General features: G+C 35.1%; 1 protein-coding gene, 4 non-coding genes and 2 pseudogenes across 5 annotated transcripts; 6 read left to right on the top strand and 1 right to left on the bottom strand.

The window, feature by feature from the left end:
* Positions 1-34: 34 nt before the first annotated feature.
* On the top strand, positions 35-11,558 carry LOC105420971 (large ribosomal subunit protein uL22y-like; annotated as a pseudogene).
* Positions 5,392-5,520, top strand: LOC148781605 (small nucleolar RNA snoR74). The gene has a single exon (XR_016058711.1). It is a non-coding gene; the product is annotated as a small nucleolar RNA snoR74 (small nucleolar RNA).
* LOC148781604 (small nucleolar RNA snoR74) lies at positions 6,219-6,353 on the top strand. Its single transcript, XR_016058705.1, has one exon. It is a non-coding gene; the product is annotated as a small nucleolar RNA snoR74 (small nucleolar RNA).
* On the top strand, positions 6,408-6,516 carry LOC148781603 (small nucleolar RNA snoR74; annotated as a pseudogene).
* On the top strand, positions 7,232-7,363 carry LOC148781602 (small nucleolar RNA snoR74). The gene has a single exon (XR_016058714.1). It is a non-coding gene; the product is annotated as a small nucleolar RNA snoR74 (small nucleolar RNA).
* Positions 8,082-8,216, top strand: LOC148781601 (small nucleolar RNA snoR74). The gene has a single exon (XR_016058704.1). It is a non-coding gene; the product is annotated as a small nucleolar RNA snoR74 (small nucleolar RNA).
* A 2,154-nt stretch (positions 11,559-13,712) lies between the features above and the next one.
* On the bottom strand, positions 13,713-14,402 carry LOC18438154 (F-box/kelch-repeat protein At3g27150). Its single transcript, XM_020669728.1, has one exon. The coding sequence runs from the start codon at positions 14,400-14,402 to the stop codon at positions 13,713-13,715; it is 690 nt and encodes a 229-aa protein (XP_020525387.1).
* Between the last annotated feature and the right edge of the window lie 5,500 nt (positions 14,403-19,902).

The following is a 19,902-nucleotide window of genomic DNA, read 5'->3' as shown; positions in this document are numbered from 1 at the left end:
AATTCAGCAATGCCAAAGGGTTAAGAAGTGTGTCATGGGTGTGGTAATTGGATGGGAGATACTATTAAGTTTTAAGAGCGTGACGTTAGGCAAAGTTTAGTAAGTCTTCCCAACACAATTTATTTATTTTTAGATTAGAAGTTCTTGATTTATATTATTTACATAATCCTAGTTGCATTATAAATATTTGAAGTTTTGAATTCAATAATTGAATAAAGTTTTATTTTGGCACTACAAGTTACTTATCCTTATTATAGAATATTTATTTTTGCTATTTCTACATTATATTGCGGCAATTGTAAGTCAAACATTTTACAAAGGGTATGGTTTCTATAAGGTTGCAACTTCAAACAATCCAAATTAAGGGGCACCTTCAAATCTTATCATAACATGTAAGTTTGGTGTTAAAAATTCTTAAGATTATATGAAAATCTATTTTCATATCTAATTATAAAATTTTAAACTCTAAGAATAGTTAAAATCAAGTAGATCTATAAACATATAAAAATCTTGAAAGTGGACAGTCTAGATAATGTGTTGCAAGATGCACGATTTTTTAGACTCAAATTTTCTTTTTTTTAGATATTTGTACATCTCGATGTCGAGGTGATCAATGAGATAGTTTTTCAACATTAAAACATCCTTTTTTGATAAAATTTTTAGGTGCATCTGTAATTCTACATTTTAAAATTGCAACGTTATATAAACTTTTCCTTTTACAAATGGTTCTTTATAGAAACCCCAAATAGTTCTAACTCCTACTATAGAATCAAACTAAAATGCAAACCCATAAAAAATGCCGTGAACGGGTTTTCCCAATTCAGTTTGCATGTAAAAAAAATCTTTGAAAATTCAAAAATTTGCATGGCACTCAAACCCTGTTGACCTTTCGAAGGCTCCTAAGAATTGGTTGTGTTTACCATGATGCTAAGAGACCACAAATGTTAACTCCTCAAGCATAGGACATAGAACTTGCGAATGTGGTATCCATTCCTACCGTGGACGCTCCAATTAACACTTTCGAAATGTAACTCCTCAATCTAGTGAAAAAACAGGTAGGGGCATGTCCCCCTTATTGAATTACCCCAAGAAAAATATATATGAATGTATTAAATTATCCAATATATATATGGATGTGCATTGAGAAAAATCCTAGAAAGGAGGATTTAGGAGAGAGAAAGAGAGTAAGATTATGATTCGGGATAATATTTAGGAAAACCAAGAGGGGACAATCACGTTAGAGAGAGAGAGAGAGAGAGAGAGTTTTTTTTGTTTTGTTTTTTCAAGGTATTTTAGTGGTGTGGTTTGTATAGAGCCAACATTCAAAGTGTCGAGAAATGTGGTTTCAATACTAGAAATCTTTATGATAGCTTTTAAATATATTTTTATCTTTAGTTACAAAAATTAAAGCTTAAAAAATAGTGTAAATTGAGCATATCTATAAAAACTTGAAAATCTTGAAAATTGATGGTCCAAAAATGTGTTACAAGATGCACTATTTCCAAAACTTGAAATCCATTTTTTTATCATGTTCATGCATCTTGATGTGGAGATGATCAATTTGAGGATATTTGGGCGTCAAAAGAGCCTCTTCTAGTGAAATTTTTTAGGTTGGCTCTAATTTGATTGTTTAGAGCCTCAACTCTATATAAACTTTTTCTTTTTTTTTAATTTGTGTTTAAGAGGGAGAGGCTTATATGTGATAGACTGGGATACTTTTTGTAGAGAGTTTATTTTTTCAAAAACTGAGTTCTTTCTTATTTTGGGATTATATTTACAACCATGCTGTTTTTTTCTATAGTTGCTGAATTTCACTTGCTTCAAGATTGAAAGAATGTCAGATTTAATTTCTAGGCTCTTTTCGTACCATAAATTTTATGTGCTAATCTTGCCCAATTTTGACACTTCAAGGTCTAACGTAGAACATGGGGTAATTGTGGCAATAAAAGAAAGCTGATGAAAATGGGTCCTCGCCATAAAATTGGAAATTTTTAAGATCATTTTTAAATTTCTAAAAGAAGGATCCATGTGATGATTTGATTTTAATTTTCTTATGTGCTTATTGCTTTTCTCCTTTTTATTTCATTTCCAAAATTGCCACCACTTCATATCGGAAGTGATTAAACTATTTTATAACTTTAGATGCTAAAGACCTGAAGTTGTCCGCTTTTGCCATAGATTTAAAACCACATGATTTCGGATCTTGAAGATAAAAAATTACTTATAACTTAGGAACTTGAAGATCCGAAGTCATGCCTCATATATATAAATTCGGATATTCAAGATCTGATGTCATAGGTTAGTTCGAATATTGAAAATCTGCAGTAGTGGCAAAATGGAGAGGAAAAAAAAAAAAAAAGGGCAGGCAAAAACAGGGTATTAAGGACTTTTAATCTTCAAGATTCAAAGTCATGAAATCATTTTGTGAATATCCGAAGGGATCGTAGATTAAGAATTAAGAAAAGTGAAAAAAAGTGGGTATATGGATGGAAAACGTTTGTTTTTTTTTAATCACTACCAAGATTGGCCCCAATTCAACCCTTGAACTACTATGACTTTACAATTTTAGTTGTTGGGTTCTTGAGCACAATATGGTAAGTGGCTTAACCCCTGAAGGTTAAATTATATTTAAGGTTTTTTTTGGAGAAACTTACGTGCATAATTCCAAATTTCACTATTATTTACTTAATTAACCAAAAGTTTTATGTTATTTATTTTGAAATGACCAAATTAACCATATTTCTAATCTTAAGTATCCGAAATTTATTTTGCAGAAGTCTGTAAAATTTGGGATCAAATTTTTGGATCTTGAAAAGCCTAAAATTATCAAAAGTTCCAAGTTTTGGAAGTCTAGTTTTTTTTATATTCAAAATCCGAAGTTTTTATCTTCATATTTTAAATTCGAAATCCCACTACTCACTAGCAAAGGGTTTGTTATGCCCAAGGAGCTAGAATAACTTTCTAATTTTCAAAATCCAAAATCTCCATAGGAATTTTGCATATGGAAGATCGGATATTATTGGTAAAACATAAAAAATATAAAATGTAAAATATATAATTAAAAACATAAAATAATTTCTTCAAATTACAATGTTTTAGTTGATATGTGTGTTGAACACATTTTTGTCAAGGATCGAATTATGTGAAGCCGTTTCTTACTTAAAAACAAAACTTTAAGTTTCATTTTAAAGTCAATTAGAGTAAAACTTAAAGTTTCGCTTTAAAGTCAATTAGAGTAAAACTTAAAGTTTCGTTTTTAAGACGGGGGGGGGGGGGGGGGGGGGGGGTTTGTTTAGAGGAGTAAAATTATGTATGTAGTGGTTTGGACAAGATTTCAGCAATAAATAATCACAGTAAGGTGCACCTCCAAAAATTTATCATACAATGTAATTTTAGTATAAAAAATTCTAAGGATAGTTTGAGAATCTACTTTTATCTTTGATTATAAGATTTTAAACTTCAATAATGATTTAAAACAAATAGATCTATAAACAAATGAAAATCTTAAAATTAAACGGCTAGATAATGTGTTACTATTTTTCAGGACTCAAATTGTTTTTTATTTTTATTTTTTTCTTATCCATTCACCTCGATGTTGTGATGATCAATTAGAGGGTTTACCAATCTCAAAACGGCTTTCTTCGATGGATTTTTAAGGTGCACTTTAATTCTACGATAGGAAACCTTCGGGTTATTTTTTTGGAAAAACTTTCTATCTTCCCTCTACAACATAGAAGTTCTATCATCCTTTTATCCAATCGTCCATTTTCTAATAGAGGGCTAAGATGCCCCAATCACAATGTCACGTCTCTACCCTATTTTATTTTTAAGTTTTTTTCCATAAACTATTTTGATACTTAATTTTGGACATTTATTCCTCTATTAAACTCGCACTAACAAAAAATAAAAAAAAAATTTTAATAAAATAAAATAACCAAAATAACCCTGAAAGTTTCAAAGGATATTTTGGTAATTACTTTTTATAAAAAAATTATTAATATTTTGTTATAGGTTGGCACGTACCAAATTTCATATTAAAAAAAATTGTATTAAAAAAAACTAAAAATAAAATACTTTGAAACGTCGAATCTAAAATCAAACGGTATGTGACTCTCTCTTGATTAAAAAAAAAAAAAAAACGGACTACTGGATAGTAGGGGAGGATAGAACTTCTAAAGGAACGTAGAAAGCTTTCCCTATTTATTTTTTTTGTACATAACTTCGCACGAGCATAAGAGAAGCCCCTATTAGGTTTCCTACTTTTGTCGTTGCAATTAGAGAGAGGATTTTAGGGTTTTTGGATTCACATAAATTCACAGCTTTGAGGGGCTCATAACCCTCGGCGAGCCTCAAACCCTCAGCCTCTGGAAGTGCAGTCAAAGACCTTCATTTTGATCAGCAGCCATGGTAATCTCCCTCTTCATCTGCGCTAGGTTAAACTGTCTCTCTATCTCTACATGTATTGGAGAAGGCACAGTAACAATAAAAGTCACTTTCTCTCTTTAATGTGTATCCATTTCTCATTTTCTCTGTAAACAGGTGAAGTATTCTAGGGAGCCGGACAATCCAACTAAATATAAGGGCTCCAAATCTATAGATTATTTCTGCACTAGGATCTATGATAAAAGTTTCGTTTTGTAATTTCTCGGGGATTATATTGTTTGTGAATTTGTTAATCTGCTCCCTCATGTTCTTATTTTTGGTCTTTCCATAAACTAATGATGTATTTTCTAGTTAGGGTTTTAAGACGATGATTTATTTTGTGATGTGGTTCATTGCTCTATTGTTTCAGCTTGCAAGGCCAGAGGATCTGACCTGAGGGTTCACTTCAAGGTATTTAAATATTCTACTTTGTTCTTGTAGTTTTCATTTGGTGATGTCCAGCTACGTTTGTGATCGAACAGTGTTTGTCGGAGCAAACTCTCTACTTTGATGAATTTTTTGCTCTTATATTAGTTATTTTGTATTTTATCTTGATTGCCCATAATGAGTTTGCTTTACTTATGTTGTTTGTTCGTATATTATTTCTCTGTATCACTTAGGTTGCATTTGTTATGGCTGAATTATTGAATATATTAAGCTGAAAATGGCTGTTGTGTGGTTCCCATTGTTGTATTGTGTACCATTCTAAAAAAAAACTAAAGTAAAAAAGAGGTCTAGTTGAAAATGTTTCGTTCTTCTGGTTGGATATGGAGTGCTAATTTTGTTTGAGTCAGAGACTATGTAGCAAGTGTACACTGCACTCTAAGTGCTACATTCTTGCTCACCCATTTTTCTTTCTATTTCCTTTTAGCTTCATCTAGTTGGATGTTTCAAAAAATTGTTTTGTTCATGTATCTTTGCATTCCATTTGTGATTGAAGATTGGTTTGCATAACCTGAGGGAAAAATAACAGAAGTCTGAACTTTTCTCCTTTGAGTTGGCTTCTCATAAACTTTAGGGAAATTATTTGTACCATTATTGGGTGAACCTTTGTAAACTATACTTGTGAATAAAGGTTAAAAAAATGTTGCTACCTTACAATTACTAATATATATCTGTCTTTCTGATGTGAATCACTCGATCACGGTTCATAGATATGGTTATCTACTGAGATTTATGGCTGTGACTGAGTTTGTATCACTAATTTGTTGTCAACTTGAATAATGAAATATATTATCATCACTTGTATTTTAAATTTAATCATTAGACACATTTGATAGCTCTTCAAAAGATGTTTGATTTCGCCTTAAAGGTTTTTGGTATTCTTTTAATAAGGCCCTTGGGATAAACCTTTGTGGGTTAGAACTGTGAAGAAGGGTATCAATAACACAGTGCTAAATGATTGATATGTTGATGGAATATTATCGAAGATATTTTTTATCCAAAATTATAATTTCAATACTAAGACATAATAAAACCGATTTGATTGATAAGCTAGAAATGGCTGCTGTGGGGTTCCAATTGTTATATACTTGATTAGATTCAAATTGTGTGCAATTCTAAAAAAATAAAAGAAGTAAAAATGTACTTTAGTTGAAAATGGTTTGTTGTTCTGGTTGGATGTGACGAGTGGTAAGTTTGTTTGAATCTAGGACTAAGTGCAATGTTCTTGCTCACCCATTCTTCTTTCTATTTCCCTGAAACATCATCTAGTTGGATGTTTCAAAAAATCATTTTGTTGTTCTTGTATCATTTCATGTCATTTGTGAGTTAAGATCTGATTGCGTAACCTGAGGGAAAAAACAAAGGTCTGTACTTTTGTCCTTTGAGCTGGCCTCTCGTAAACTTCAAGAAAATTATTTGCGCCATTATTGGGTGAACCTTTGTAAACTATACTTGTGAATAAATGTTCAATAAATGTTGCGACATTATAATTGCTATTATAAGTTTGTCTTTCTGATGGGAATCACTGGATCTCGATTCATAAATATGGTTATCTACTGGTAAGCTTCAGGGAAATTATTTACACCATTATTGGGTGAACCTTTGGAAACTATACTTGTGAATAAAGGTTCAATAAATGTTGCGACATTATAATTGCTAATATAAGTTTGTCTTTCTGATGTGAATCACTCGATCTCGGTTTATAGATATGGTTATCTACTGAGATTTATGGCTGTGACTGAGTTTGCATCACTACTTTGTTGTCAAATAGAATAATTAAACGTATTATCATCACTTGTATCCAAAATTTGATCATTAAACACATTTGATAGCTCTTCAAAAGATGTTTGATTTGGCCTTAAATGTTTTTGGTACTCTTTTAATCAGGTCCTTAGGATAAACCTTTATGGGATAGGACTGTGAAGAAGGGTATCAATAACACAGTGCTAAATGGTTGATATTTTGATGGAATATTACCGAAGATATTGTTTATCCAAAATTATAGTTTCTATACTAAGAATTAATAAATACCGATTGGATTGATAAGTTGGAAATGGCTGATGTGGGTTTTCGATTGTTATATACTTGACTAGATGCCATTCTAAAAAAATAAACGAAGTAAAAATGTACTTTAGTTGAAAATGGTTTGTTGTTCGGGTTGGGCGTGAAGAGTGGTAATTTTGTTTAAGTTCGGGATTATGTAGCAACTGCACACCACACTCTAAGTGCAACGTTCTTGCTCGCCCATTCTTCTTTCTGTTTCCATGAAGCATCATCTAGTTGGTTGTTTCAAATAATCATTTTGTTGTTCTTGTGGATCTTGAATGTCATTTGTGAGTTAAGATCTTATTGTGTAACCCAAGGGAAAAAATCAGAGGTCGATAGTTTTCTTCCTTGAGCTGACCTCTCATAAACTTCAGGGAAATTATTTGTACCAATATTGGGTGAACCTTTGTAAACTATACTTGTGAATAAAACAATAAATATTGCGACATTATAATTGTTAATATAAGTTTGTCTTTCTGAGGTGAATCACCCGATCTCGGTTCATAGATAGGGTTATTTACTGAGATTTATGGTTGACTAATTTTGCATCACTACTTTGTTGTCAACTTGAATAATTAAATATATTATCAACACTTGTATCCTAAAATTAATCATTAGACACATTTGATAGCTTTTCAAAAGATGTTTGATTTGGCCTTAAATGTTTTTGGTAGTCTTTTAATCAGGTCTTTTGGATAAACCTTTGTCGGATAGAACTGTGAACTGGAGTATCAATAACACAGTGCTAAATGATTGATATTTTCATGGAATATTATTGAAGATATTTTTTATACAAAATTATAATTTCAATACTAAGACTTAATAAAAACCGATTGGATTGATAAGTTGGAAATGGCGGCAGTGGGGTTCTGATTGTTATATACTTGACCACATTCAAATTGTGTGCCATACAAAAAAAATAAAAGAAGTAAAAATATACTTTAGTTGAAAATGGTTTGTTATTCTGGTTGGATGTGAAGAGTGGTAATTTTGTTTGAGTCTGGGACTATGTAGCAAGTGCACACCACACTCTAAGTGCAACGTTTTTGCTCACCCATTTTTGCTCACCGAAGCATCATCTAATTGGATGTTTCAAAAAATCATTTTTTTGTTCTTGTGTATCTTTGCATTTCATTTGTGATTTAATATTTGATTCCGTAACCTGAGGGAAAAAATCAGAGGTCTGTACTTTTCTCCTCTGTTCTGGCCTCTAGTAAACTTCAGGAAAATTATTTTCACCATTATTGGGTGAACCTTTTTAAACTATACTTGTGAATAAAGGTTCAATACATGTTGCGACATTATAATTGCTAATAGATGATGCTTCGATCTCGGTTCATAGATATATGGTTGTCTACTGAGATTTATGGTTGTGACTGAGTTTGCATCACTACTTTGTTGTCAGCTTGAATAATTAAACATATTATCACCACTTGTATCGAAAATTTAAGCATTAGACACATTTGATAGCTCTTCAAAAGATGTTTGATTTGGCCTTAAATGTTTTTTGTTCTCTGTTAATTTGGTCCTTGGGATAAACCTTTGTGGGAAAGGACTGTGAAGAAGGGTATCAATAATACAGTGCTAAATGGTTGATATTTTGGTGGAATATTCTCGAAGATATTATTTATCCAAAATTATAATTTCAATACTAAGACTTAATAAAAACCAATTGGATTAATAATATTCACAACTTTCCACATCTTCCACTGCTAGTTATATAATATTGTTTTGTCTCACTGCATGATATGCCTTGTTTAATGTAACCAATTTATTGTATTTTAATCCATATGCAAACAAGACATGGATTAATTTTTGATATCACTAATGTATCTAGATACTTAATCCATTTCAACGTGGATCTTCCATGGTTCATTTTATCATTATTTTTTGAGATTCATACATAGTGTTGGTGTTATAATCCATAGGCAAGTGGGACTTCGATTTACTGGTTCTAATGTTTCAAAGTGAGGTTTGACTTGACATTTTTCTCAGTCATGTTGCCCACTCCAATAATTTGTGGCTCAATGTATAAGTTATCTATGTGATCAAATGGCAAGTATGTTTCTTCATATTGTTTTATTGTGCCACGTGCCCTACTTAGTATGAATCAAGTAAATTATTATTGTTATTTTGAGTTCAAAAATGATACTGGTGTTGTTGTTTTTCATATCTGATTTCTTTTAAAATGAGGTCTTGATTGGTGTATGGTCTGTTATTGTATTGATATGTAGGGCTGAAGATCCCACCATGAATTAAATTTTCTATGTTGTACCTGAAACCCAACTAAAAGCAGGGACCTATTTTTCTTATGAACTAGTCTCTAGTAAGCCGTATGAAATTGCTTGCATTAATATTTGGCGAGTCTTTGTACGTATACTGGTAACAAAAGATTCATTGAATGGTAAGACATTCCAAATCTCTACTGTTACACTGGAAACTGGTTGAGTGCTAGTCCATTATAGCTGATGGAAAAGGAGAAGATTACCTGCGCAAGTTTAGAAAAACTTTGATTTATTTCCAACTTTTACTTTTAACCCATTTAAAGATTGTGCCATGAAGTTCACACGTACTCAATTTCCTGTTTAGTTTCTTTTCAAGCAACTACACCATTAGTCCATTACTGTTGATAAACTTTGGTCCATTAAGCGTGTAAGAGGTGCATTCTCGCCGGTACATTAGGAGGTTAGCAACTCTTAATTGTCTTTTTCAATCCTACGCTTCTGTGTGACACCATGTAAGATGGTTGTCCTTATGTTGTATTTTAAGATGCTCTTTTAGCCTTCAATTATTTCATTGGAATTCATTTATTCTTCTCTCACTCCTTGTGAAGCTGGACATCACTTTGAAACTGAAGTTGGGGCCCTGCCTGTTTTAGTTAAGGAAGGCTTTCTTTGAAATGAAATTTGATTTTCAATCCAATCTCCTTTCTGTGTCAAAATGCACAAGATTGAAGTATTATTTGCTATTATAAGTTATTGTAGTTTCAGATAGGTGACTAAGGGAATGGAGAACCACCTGTATTGTTCCGCTTTTGGATCAAATCCTCCTCCGTCCCAATAAATTTTTGATTGATCAGCATTGTCTTGATCTACTGTATCATAACCATTTGCTCTGCCCTTCGACGTCTGAAATCCTATCATGTTACTTCTGAATGCCCTTTCTAAAGGTTGTAATTGAGAAAGACTTCCAAAGAACGCAATCTCGTTCCAAAATTGGCGGGATGACCATACTTTAATGCAGCCTTCCCATAGCCTTATGTTGTAATTCAAACTTGAAAAAAAAATAATGGCATTGCTTCTCTCTCTCTCTCTCTCTATCTCTCTCTCTCTGTGTGTTTTAAAAAAAGAAAAAGAAAGTGAAAATAAAGAAGGGCCTTGGTCTTTTTATGCAATGAGTCCTCAGTAATTTGTGAAGTTTGCTTGTTTGCTTATTTGACCCATTAGAAGAAAGTGTGTGCTGTTGCTCCAATCAGATGTCAGATTATTATATAAAATTTATGGCTCTGTTGTTGTCTCAGTTGTACATTCAAAGAGATCTTTACCACATTTTCGGCTATATTTTACGTAGGCTCCAGATTTTGTTTCAATGTGCTCCTAGGAAAGATCTTTACCACGTTTTCTGCTATAATTTTAAATCTTCAAGAAAAGAAAAAAGTCTGCTGTATTATATGTATATTCTAGAAGTTCATTAGTCTGATATCATCTTAATAGTGCAAGTTTGGAAAATCTTGATAGATAACTTTGTTGCTGAGGGTAAAAAGTTGACTGTGATTATGTAGGCTCCATAATTTCTTTCATTGTCTTCCCCAAGGAGATCTTTACCATGATTTCTATTGTATTTTGACATCGTATTTTATATATATACTAGAGGTCTTATGAGTGCCATGTGTTTGTGATAATTTTTCAAAGAAAAACTGGAAATTGAATTTATTGGAAGAAGCTTATGGTAATTTGTGTGATATCAAGATCAACGTTTTAGGGTTTTTACTCATGGTGTAACTTGTTTCTCTCCAGAACACCAGGGAAACCGCATTGTCTATCAGGAAGCTCCCATTGGTCAAGGCTAAGAGGTAACTGGAGGACGTTCTTGCCCACAAGCAGGCCATCCCTTTCCAGCGCTTTTGTGGAGGTGTTAGGCTCACTGCTCAAGCAAGAACCGCCATCCAAATGGACAAGGGCAGTGGCCTGTCATGTCTGCCAAGTTCATCTTGAACTTGCTCTAGAGTGCTGAGAGTAATGCTGATGTATGTAATCCTCTCTCTCTCTCTCTCTCTCTCTCTCTCTCTCTCACACACACACACACACACACACACACACACACACACAAAAACATGCCTTCTATCAATCTGGCTTCTCTGTCTTTCATCACATCATATCTCTCATATTCAAGCCTCTACATTCTTCTCCCTAGCTATGCTCCTTATTTATCTTCCCTAATAATTTCAGCATCCATGCTTGCTTGTTTTATAGTCTTTATTGGATTTTACTTGGTTACAAACTCAAGCCTTGATCTCTCAGCTTATATATTGTATTGGTTTGAATTTTATAGGTGAAGGGCTTGGATGTGGATACACTATTCATTTCGCATATCCAGGTGAATCAGGCCCAGAAGAAGAGGCGACGAACTTACCGTGCCCACTGAAGAATCAAGCGTAAGTTTCCTATCCTTTAATTTTATATCCTTGATTCTTTGTTTTTCCAGTGCAGAGTGGGATTGTTGTGTTGAGCAAGGTTGAATTCTTTTTGATGAACAGCTTACATGTCCTCCCCCTGTCATATTGAGTTGATATTATCCGAAAAAGAGGCACCTGTTAAGAAAGAGGTAATCATCCTTTTGAATGAGCTTCTACTTAGCTTAATGACATGGATTCTAAGAAAGACGACATGTATGCAACATCTGGAGAGTGTGTATGTGTGTTTTTTTTTTTGAAATTTTGATGGGTTGCATTGATGATTGCAGGCCGAAACCCAAGTGGTGCCCAAGAGAACGAAGAAATCCCAAGCTCTTCATAGTGGGGCTTCATCTTAAAGATTTGCAGAGTAAGAGAGATTGGTATCGCGGCAACTTGGAGATTTACTGAGAGACAGATTGGCATCAGTTTTCCTTCTTTTTGAATGCTCATGTTTTTGCTTCATCTTGAACATTTCTTGAAGAAATTTGTGGTTGTATTAGGACCAAGAATCAGTCAACCCCATTTTCTTGCTTGAGTTGGCTAGTTTGAGCCTTAGATCATATTAGGGTCATTGTTTTGGCAGTGTCTTCCTTTGTGAACTAATGCCTGCATATTTGGGTTATTGCAGGCATTAGTTCCTACGAAAGTGTATTATAACTTTTGTTAGTAATGTGATTTTTTCATAACCTACTTTTTTAGGTATCCCCTACCCAATGTTGGCAGCTTCGTTTTGGCCGAGGAGGGGCCGAAATCTTTAGATTTTTGGCCTAGTGCATCTCGTTTCAGCCCACTTCGATTCGATTCGGGCTCTTAAGCTGAAGTACAAAATTGTATTTTAAAGAAAATCAATTATGTGTTCAGTCTACTTCTGTGAGATTCAGCCTCTTTGGCTGAAGATCCAGCCTAGATAATTGTGATTATTTTTTATGTGAAAAAAAGAGTGAAACAATTCTCTTCAGACTAGATAATCGTGATTATGTTGGATGTGAAAAAAAGAGCGAAACAATTCTGTTGATATAGGGTATAATCCAATTACTGTAAAATTAGTTCACTATATATTGAATGTCAAAACCAGGTGTGAGAATGGCATTGGATACTAGTAACTAATGCCTTATCATCTAGGCAGTCACATATTTTCCCAGTGCTTTAGAGCTCTGGTAAACCAAATAGGATTGGCTGAATTAGGTTATTCAGGTTGGCCAAATGAGTGAGAATCAATGTCTTAAAACCGGGCGATTTCCCAAGTGGAGGAGACTTGGTCAGAACCGAATTGGTTTCGGGATGGTAGGGGTTCATTTTAAGCTTGCAGATTATATTAGGTTCCTATAAATTTCTATTTTATATTTTTAATAATTTTCTAGATCATTTATTTAGACCGATCCAAATAAACGATCTAGTGATTTGACTTAGATTTGAGGATATTTGTTTTAGATTTGAGGGTGAATGGTCCTCCCCGCTGTTCTGACTGTTGAAACAGTGGTGAGAATAATGGTAATAAAATACAATTTTGTGTAAATCAAGCGATTCTAGTATTGCTCAACCTTGGTGGAATCGAGATTCAGTTTTGACCCAACATTTTCTAAATTTTAGGATACTTTGCTTGCCAATATTAGAATGTGTTTCTTAAATGCTCCATGGAAAAAATTTATTCAAGGCTGCATCCTTCTACAACTAAGGCTGCAGTAATGTAGACCCTTCATTTTATGTGGATGGTGTAAATCTGACACTATCTTAAAACATATATCAAATCTGCACAATCCAACTAAAATATACAATGTAGAGCATCACAACCTTCTACAAATAAAGTAACTAACCTTATATAAACTACACCCTCTAGTGGTTAAAATTATATCGTCGTTTTCAAAAAAAGTTGGCTAGGGTTTGTTCTGTTTCAAAGAACAGTTACATTTAGTTGTCTAAGCTGAGAGTAGAGTAGAGTTTGTTAAAGATGTATAGAGGAGAGAGGTAGGAGAGATTGCAGTTTTAGACTGTACAATGAATATTTATTCATTGAGAAGAAGAAAATAGTAGTATCAAGAGGTAAATTAAAGAAGGTATTAGGTGATACCTGATATCTGAGTCATTAAAAAGAAGAAATGGTGTGAGCTAAATAAAAATATAGTGTCTAGGTGAGAATGACAGCACAATTGAAAATAAAGTCATCAAGATTGCCAACAGCCCCCTCCAGCAGCTCCCACCCCACCCTAGGCCGGTATGTGCAAGCACATACCCTCCCCCCATCCCCCCTTGAAGACCCAGCCCTCCCAACCACCGAGAGCCTGTCCTCCAATGACTTAAAGGCCACCCCCCAGCCCCCATTTTGGTCTGCCCTCACCGGCACGGACCCGACTGCCCTCCACCTTTTCTCTTCCTCCTCATAAACCTCGAGTGCATTCATGCACGGCTCCAACTCATAAAGTTCGCACCCGTTCACTACTGCCACCAGCAGCTGTGACCTCGGCAGTGGCCGTCCATCAGACCCTGTTGGGATTGGCCGGTCGTCGCGCATCCCCTCCACGAGTACCCACTCGTTCATCTCAGGGTCGTAGAATTCACCACATTTTAAGTCATCTCTATTCACCCCCTCTCCTCCTCCAACGTAAAATTTCGAGCTCATGAAGAACCCCGAGCAATGTGTACGTTTTCTGTGCATGGGTGGGAGTGGTCTCCATGTGCATGTCTCGGGGTCGTATTGCACTGCTGAGTTCATTGGCACACGGGCAGTCAGAGAGCTAGTGACATAAGCGCACCCACCAACCACGAAGGCACATGAACCCGAGTTTGCCGAGGCAAAGAGACTGTGTTTTGAGAGCATGTCGGGCCCCCGAAACCAGCAGCTTGCCTCGAGTTCATAGCGTCATATGGTGGGGGCTTCAGGGTCAAGGCTTGAGAGTAAAAGGTGACTTCCAGCACAAATGGATTCCTTATCACCATCATAAAAGCGGTTCTTGCTTGGGAAGTGGGGAAGGCGGAAGCGGCGGCGGCACGAGCCTGAGTCAGGGGAAAAGGCAAGCCAGCAGGACCCACCTCCAACACACATGAAGACTATGGGATGGCATAGGTCATGGGCTTGGCAGGTGCGGTAGAGATCTCCAGACTCAAGTAGGGTGCGGTGGCTGCGGCTGAGATAACGGAGGGTGGGGTGATCGGAGAAGGGGGTGCGGGCCAGAATCAAAAGCAAAACTTCATCGGTGAGAGGGGGAAGGTAAGAGGAGTAATATGTATTCTGAGGTTCTTCTTCTTCGGCACTACCAGAAGTGGCAGACTCCGGTGGCATGGAGCACCTTTCTACCATCTCTTATAGGTTATCCTTGAGAAATAATTCAACAAGATAGCAACAGGGGCCAAGGGAGAGCGTCTCTTCTCCCCGGCTTTCTTTTTCATCCTGCCACTGCTGTGCAAGGGAAGGTGGCTCTTGAATGACAAGTAGATCTTACTAACAAGGATTTCTAATAAAGAGTTAGATAATGCTATAATGTAAATAGATTACTTTTGTGTTAATTTTTTATTTTTTTAAACTTTTAACTCTAGTGGAGCAAGTTACTCGGACTCGTCAGAGTAACTCAGCTTAGGCAAGGGCTGATTATCTTGCCCGAGTCGATTTTCTAAACACAGAGTTAAAATATCATTCAAGAGCTCAAATTATCCAACAAAATCATTTATGGGCTCAAAAGATCGCAATTGCCACTGCTGGATCACTTCTCAAATTTCACTTAATAAAGGTACTTTCCAAAAAAATAGGTCAAAAATTCCTAAATTACCGTAATTAGGGTTAGGAACCTTGAACAAATTTGGTAATTTTGTCCAACTTAAGTGACTTGGGATAAATTACCATAGTAGCCCACGATGTTCAAGTTCAGAATAATTTTTTCATTGAAAATCTAAGTTCCATATTGCTAATCTTGAACAATTATGGGTATTTTTTCGATTTGATAGTTCCGCGCTATAAGAACTTAGAAGTGTTTCATTTTTTAGCTTGAGACACTTGAGGAAAACCAAATTACTAAAATTCCCCTTTGGTTTAGGGATCCAATACTGAGCAGAACTAATTTTGGAAATTTGAATGAGGGAAATGAAAACCACAAAGTAAACTTGGGCGGGTGTATCTGTGGTTTATGGTACATGTCGACACACCAAGACATGACACATATGTCAGACGGTTCACCTTAACTCTTGAGATATCCATATGAAAGTAATTAATATCGCTTCAAACCACTTACTTCCCCTTCAAAATAATAGACATTCCATGCTTGAAAGGCCAATTTCAAGTTTAGTATTTCTGACAAGTGATAGCTGTGTTAGACATTGAAAAGGGTAACCATTTCTTTTTAACATAGCCACAAAGTATGCGTCACACCCACATCATCTATGCACTTCCTCCTCCCACACAGCAACATAACATAGCGCTGGTTCCCCTCCAGCTTTCATCAAGTTTCTCTGTAGCAATAAACAGAGTTAGGGGTACAGCCAAAGATACAACAAGCGAGGACACAACTTGGCATTTCCCAAAATCAATGATACATACATTAAAAGTACAATACAGAGTAAATAATTTAGAAATATACAGTACATCTTGTTTCAATAAGCAATAGGAAAATTGTTGTATGCATCGGGGGACGCATTCCCACATTTGCATCCCCCAAGGCATAAAACATCCATCTCAAAGATGGATGCAAATGGGTGGTTCCCTAAAAAAAGTTAAAACTAATAGTCTAAATATTTTCTTCAAAAAATTATCATTCCCAATTTTTAAAATTTTTACATATTCATGATCTTCCTTGATAGAGAAGATTAGAGGAACAATAGCCGACACCAAATAGTTGCGATAAGGCTTGGATGATGATGGCCTCTATGTTAGAGATTATTTATTCCTTAAGAGTTAGGTCCAAAATCTAGGATTTCTAAGAAGGGACTCATTAGTTCTAGGACCCATAGAAACTGTGCCTGGAGTACTAATATATAATGCATCTTTATTATTAATATTGTAAATTTATTCCTTTTTTATAACTTACCAGTAGATTTTCATTAACTTGTGTAACAATATAGTATTGTGAGAGTAGATCTCAAAAATGTGTACTTGGGAACAAAAGCCGGACAAAGGCATAATATGTGAACAATATCTTGGCAAGGTTTAAATTATTAAAGTGGGAACATTGCAAACTTCCTCGTGCGCACCGCTAGTTATTTTCTTCACCATTGGTAGTTTTCTTTTGAGTCCCCAGCTATAACTCTATTGCTCTGCCAAGTTATTGTGATAGGATCTAAATTGAAGTATTATTAGTCTTCTAGGGTTTTAGTACTCCAACACCTTTCAGGAGCAAGGAACCTACCCATGATCTTAAAAATTGAAAGCCATCATTCATGCATTTACCATCCATGTGACTGTATTGATACTACTGAAAGGCGTTCTATTTGCTCGTAGCTCTCGTTTGATAGCAAATCTGGGTTTTCATTTTCTTTATGACAGACCCAGAAGAGGGGGAACATATCGAGTCCTCTTCAAGACATTAAGAATGCTCACTAAATGAGCAATTCAATAACAGAAACAGATCTCAAATCTAATCGATTTTGGCAAGTTTCATATGAAGTATTCTGGCGATCCCCACGATCCGAGTCCGAGCTGTTCGAAATCAGATTCACCTAGGAAACCCACCTAAAGACATGACCAAAAGCTTCAAAAGTATGATGAACTACAAGCAGTTACCTACACCTTTACACCCTTCCCCTAAAAATTAACCACCCACAATCAAACACTCTAGAGGGGAGGAGAAATGACATGACATGGAAGACAATTATTGTAAGCCACTCCTAGTACCACAAAGAGTACAACAGAGAAGTGTAAGTAATAATACAAATGGCAAGCTCTATTCCAAGACACATCAATACTCTCCACCCTTGAATAGAAACCAACATTTTAATGAACTATAGGTCTCCTGACTCCCGTCTCAGATCCCTTGGTAAATACAAAACATCCCACATCTATAAAACCGAAGTTGTTGTTTTGAAATACACTCGAGTATTTTTTAAACAAAAAATACTAACATCCCTTGCCCTCAAATCCCTTATTGCGTGATAGTAAACTTTACTATTGTGCAAACGCGCTCAAATGACTAAGAAAAACAATTTTGTCCCTAATACCTCTGCTCACTTTTAATAGCCATCCAATCACAAGACCTACAAAGGGACCAACATAGCACCTCATGCCTAATCCCCTCTACACAATATACAACTCACCATCTCATTCACACAAGTTATTCATCCTCCAAGACCACAATGGCCACCTACATGAAATTGCCCTATTCATCTTCTTATCCTACCCTACTCAAAAATGCCCCCATTTACCAATATGGAATTACAATCACTTGTAATCTTCAATTAAGAAGTTTATTCTAGCCTCTCTAACTTCGCTCATAGTGATTGGCCACCAGGAAATAGCAAATCCCACATTTGTTGAACTAGCTTCGATTCATATCCATCCACAAAACAGTAACCAACCGAACTATTTCCTGGTCAAGGTCATTGAACTGAAAGGATTCTAACAGAACATAAGGATGGGCAAAAGGTGTGGCCTCCTTAAGTGGCAGAGCTGAGCTATTTGATCCAAGTGCTAAATCCTTAGGTGATCCTAGACCTTAGCTGACGTACAAGTAGTGCTGCCACCACGACCCCAACCCCATTCTCATTCTCAACATCAAAATGATATTGGAAACAATATAGAGCAAAAATTAGATTGATATGAAAGTAGGGTGATAGCCATCTAGACAAGGAAAGTTTAATTGAGATGAGAAGGAGGGATAAGTTTTTTTTTTTTTTAAGTGTCTCCAAAGGGATCGGTGATTACTTGCAGAAGCTGTATGATGAAAAGTTTGTTTTTTATTCAGATTTCGAAAAGTTTGTTTTTCATTCAGATTTCTCCAAAGAAAACTGGTGATTACTTGCAGGAGACGTATGGAAACAGTGGGTAAGAGTTTGGAAGAAACAATGTTCACAAAATCAGTGACTGAGGGTCGGGCTTGCTAGAGTCACTTAGACCCAGCAGGGTGCCAGTCCAGATGAATAAACCTAAGATCTGGGAAAGTCTACTAATGTCTTCTTGGACAACCGACTTTATTGAGTCGGACATGGACTTAGGCTTAGCATCCATGGCGATTTCGAGAACAAGCCAGAGCTTTTAATCAATAGAAGAAAGAGTTAATGGGGCTTAAATGGCTTGAGGGCGTTTAAACATGGAATCATGATAGAGGGAAAAATTATATTTATTTTAATTTTTATTCAATTTTGAAGGAGGTATATTATGATTTTGGTTTTAGGATTTAAATCTAGGGTTTTTTAATTTTGTAGGAATTCTATGGAATTTTTTGATAATTTAATTAAAACTAAGAAGTTTAGTTTCAGATTATACTTAAGTTAGAACCTTTTGGTTAAAAGTTAATTGTATGAACAAATATTGTTTGAAATAATAATATTTCAATATAAATAAAAGCATGAATAGAGTGGAGAGGTATTCATGTATTCTTTCCTCTTTAAGAAAATAAAATTGTCTTGTAAAAAAAAGCCTAAAGCTTAAACCCTAGGTGGGAGAAAACCGTACGGTTTCTTCACAATTGTTTGTGTTTGGCTTGTTTCTTGCTAATTTAATTGTTCCCTCAATTTCTCCAACATCAGGAATAGAGTCGAGGATTGGTGATAAATGGATCAATGAGGGCAGTGTTCGCAAAATCAAACCAGAACGGTTTACTGGATAGGAGCTTGGAAGTGGTTTAACCGGTCTAACCGGTAAATCGGTCGATTCAACCATTCTAACTAGGCAAAAAACATATAAAGAATTATTAAAATAAAAAACTTTTGAATGAAGCTGAAAATTAATTAAAAAAAATGGATTTTAATAAATCGATTTTTGAATTAAAGTGAGTATTAATGAAAAAACAAAATTTAATGTTTACCATAATGTATAGAATATTAAGAAATGCATTACAAACCAAATTTCTTATTTTTGAGATTTTATATACATTTTTTTGAATTTTTTTTTAAAATACTGGTCGATGACCAAAACCGCCCAAAACTGGCCGGTTCTGATCTAACCGAGCGGTTAGCGATTAAATCGCCAATTTTTTCTAACAATGATTGAGGGTAATTCCATGAACGTGAGTTATTGGTGTATGAAGGAAATGTAAAATTATGTTTTATTTCTTTCCTATTATTGAAAAATCAAGTAGAGGCCTTCCCCCAGTTACTTGCCCAAAAAAGAAAAGGCCTTTTGTGCCTTGGCTCCCCCGGATGATCATTATCCATCTGTATTGCATGTTCTCAGTAGG

Source organism: Amborella trichopoda, chromosome 6, assembly GCF_054954075.1.
Source record: "Amborella trichopoda isolate Santa Cruz 75 chromosome 6, AtrichopodaSantaCruz75HAP2 v2.0, whole genome shotgun sequence".
Taxonomy (NCBI): domain Eukaryota; kingdom Viridiplantae; phylum Streptophyta; class Magnoliopsida; order Amborellales; family Amborellaceae; genus Amborella; species Amborella trichopoda.
The sequence above is the reverse complement of the archived record's forward strand: the minus strand, read 5'-3'. Positions and strand labels throughout refer to the sequence as shown.

What these genes read in the sequence shown, in the direction of transcription:
- LOC18438154 (XM_020669728.1), bottom strand. Translation starts at nt 14,402, where the DNA reads ATGCTCTCAAAACACAGTCTCTTTGCCTCGGCAAACTCGGGTTCATGT.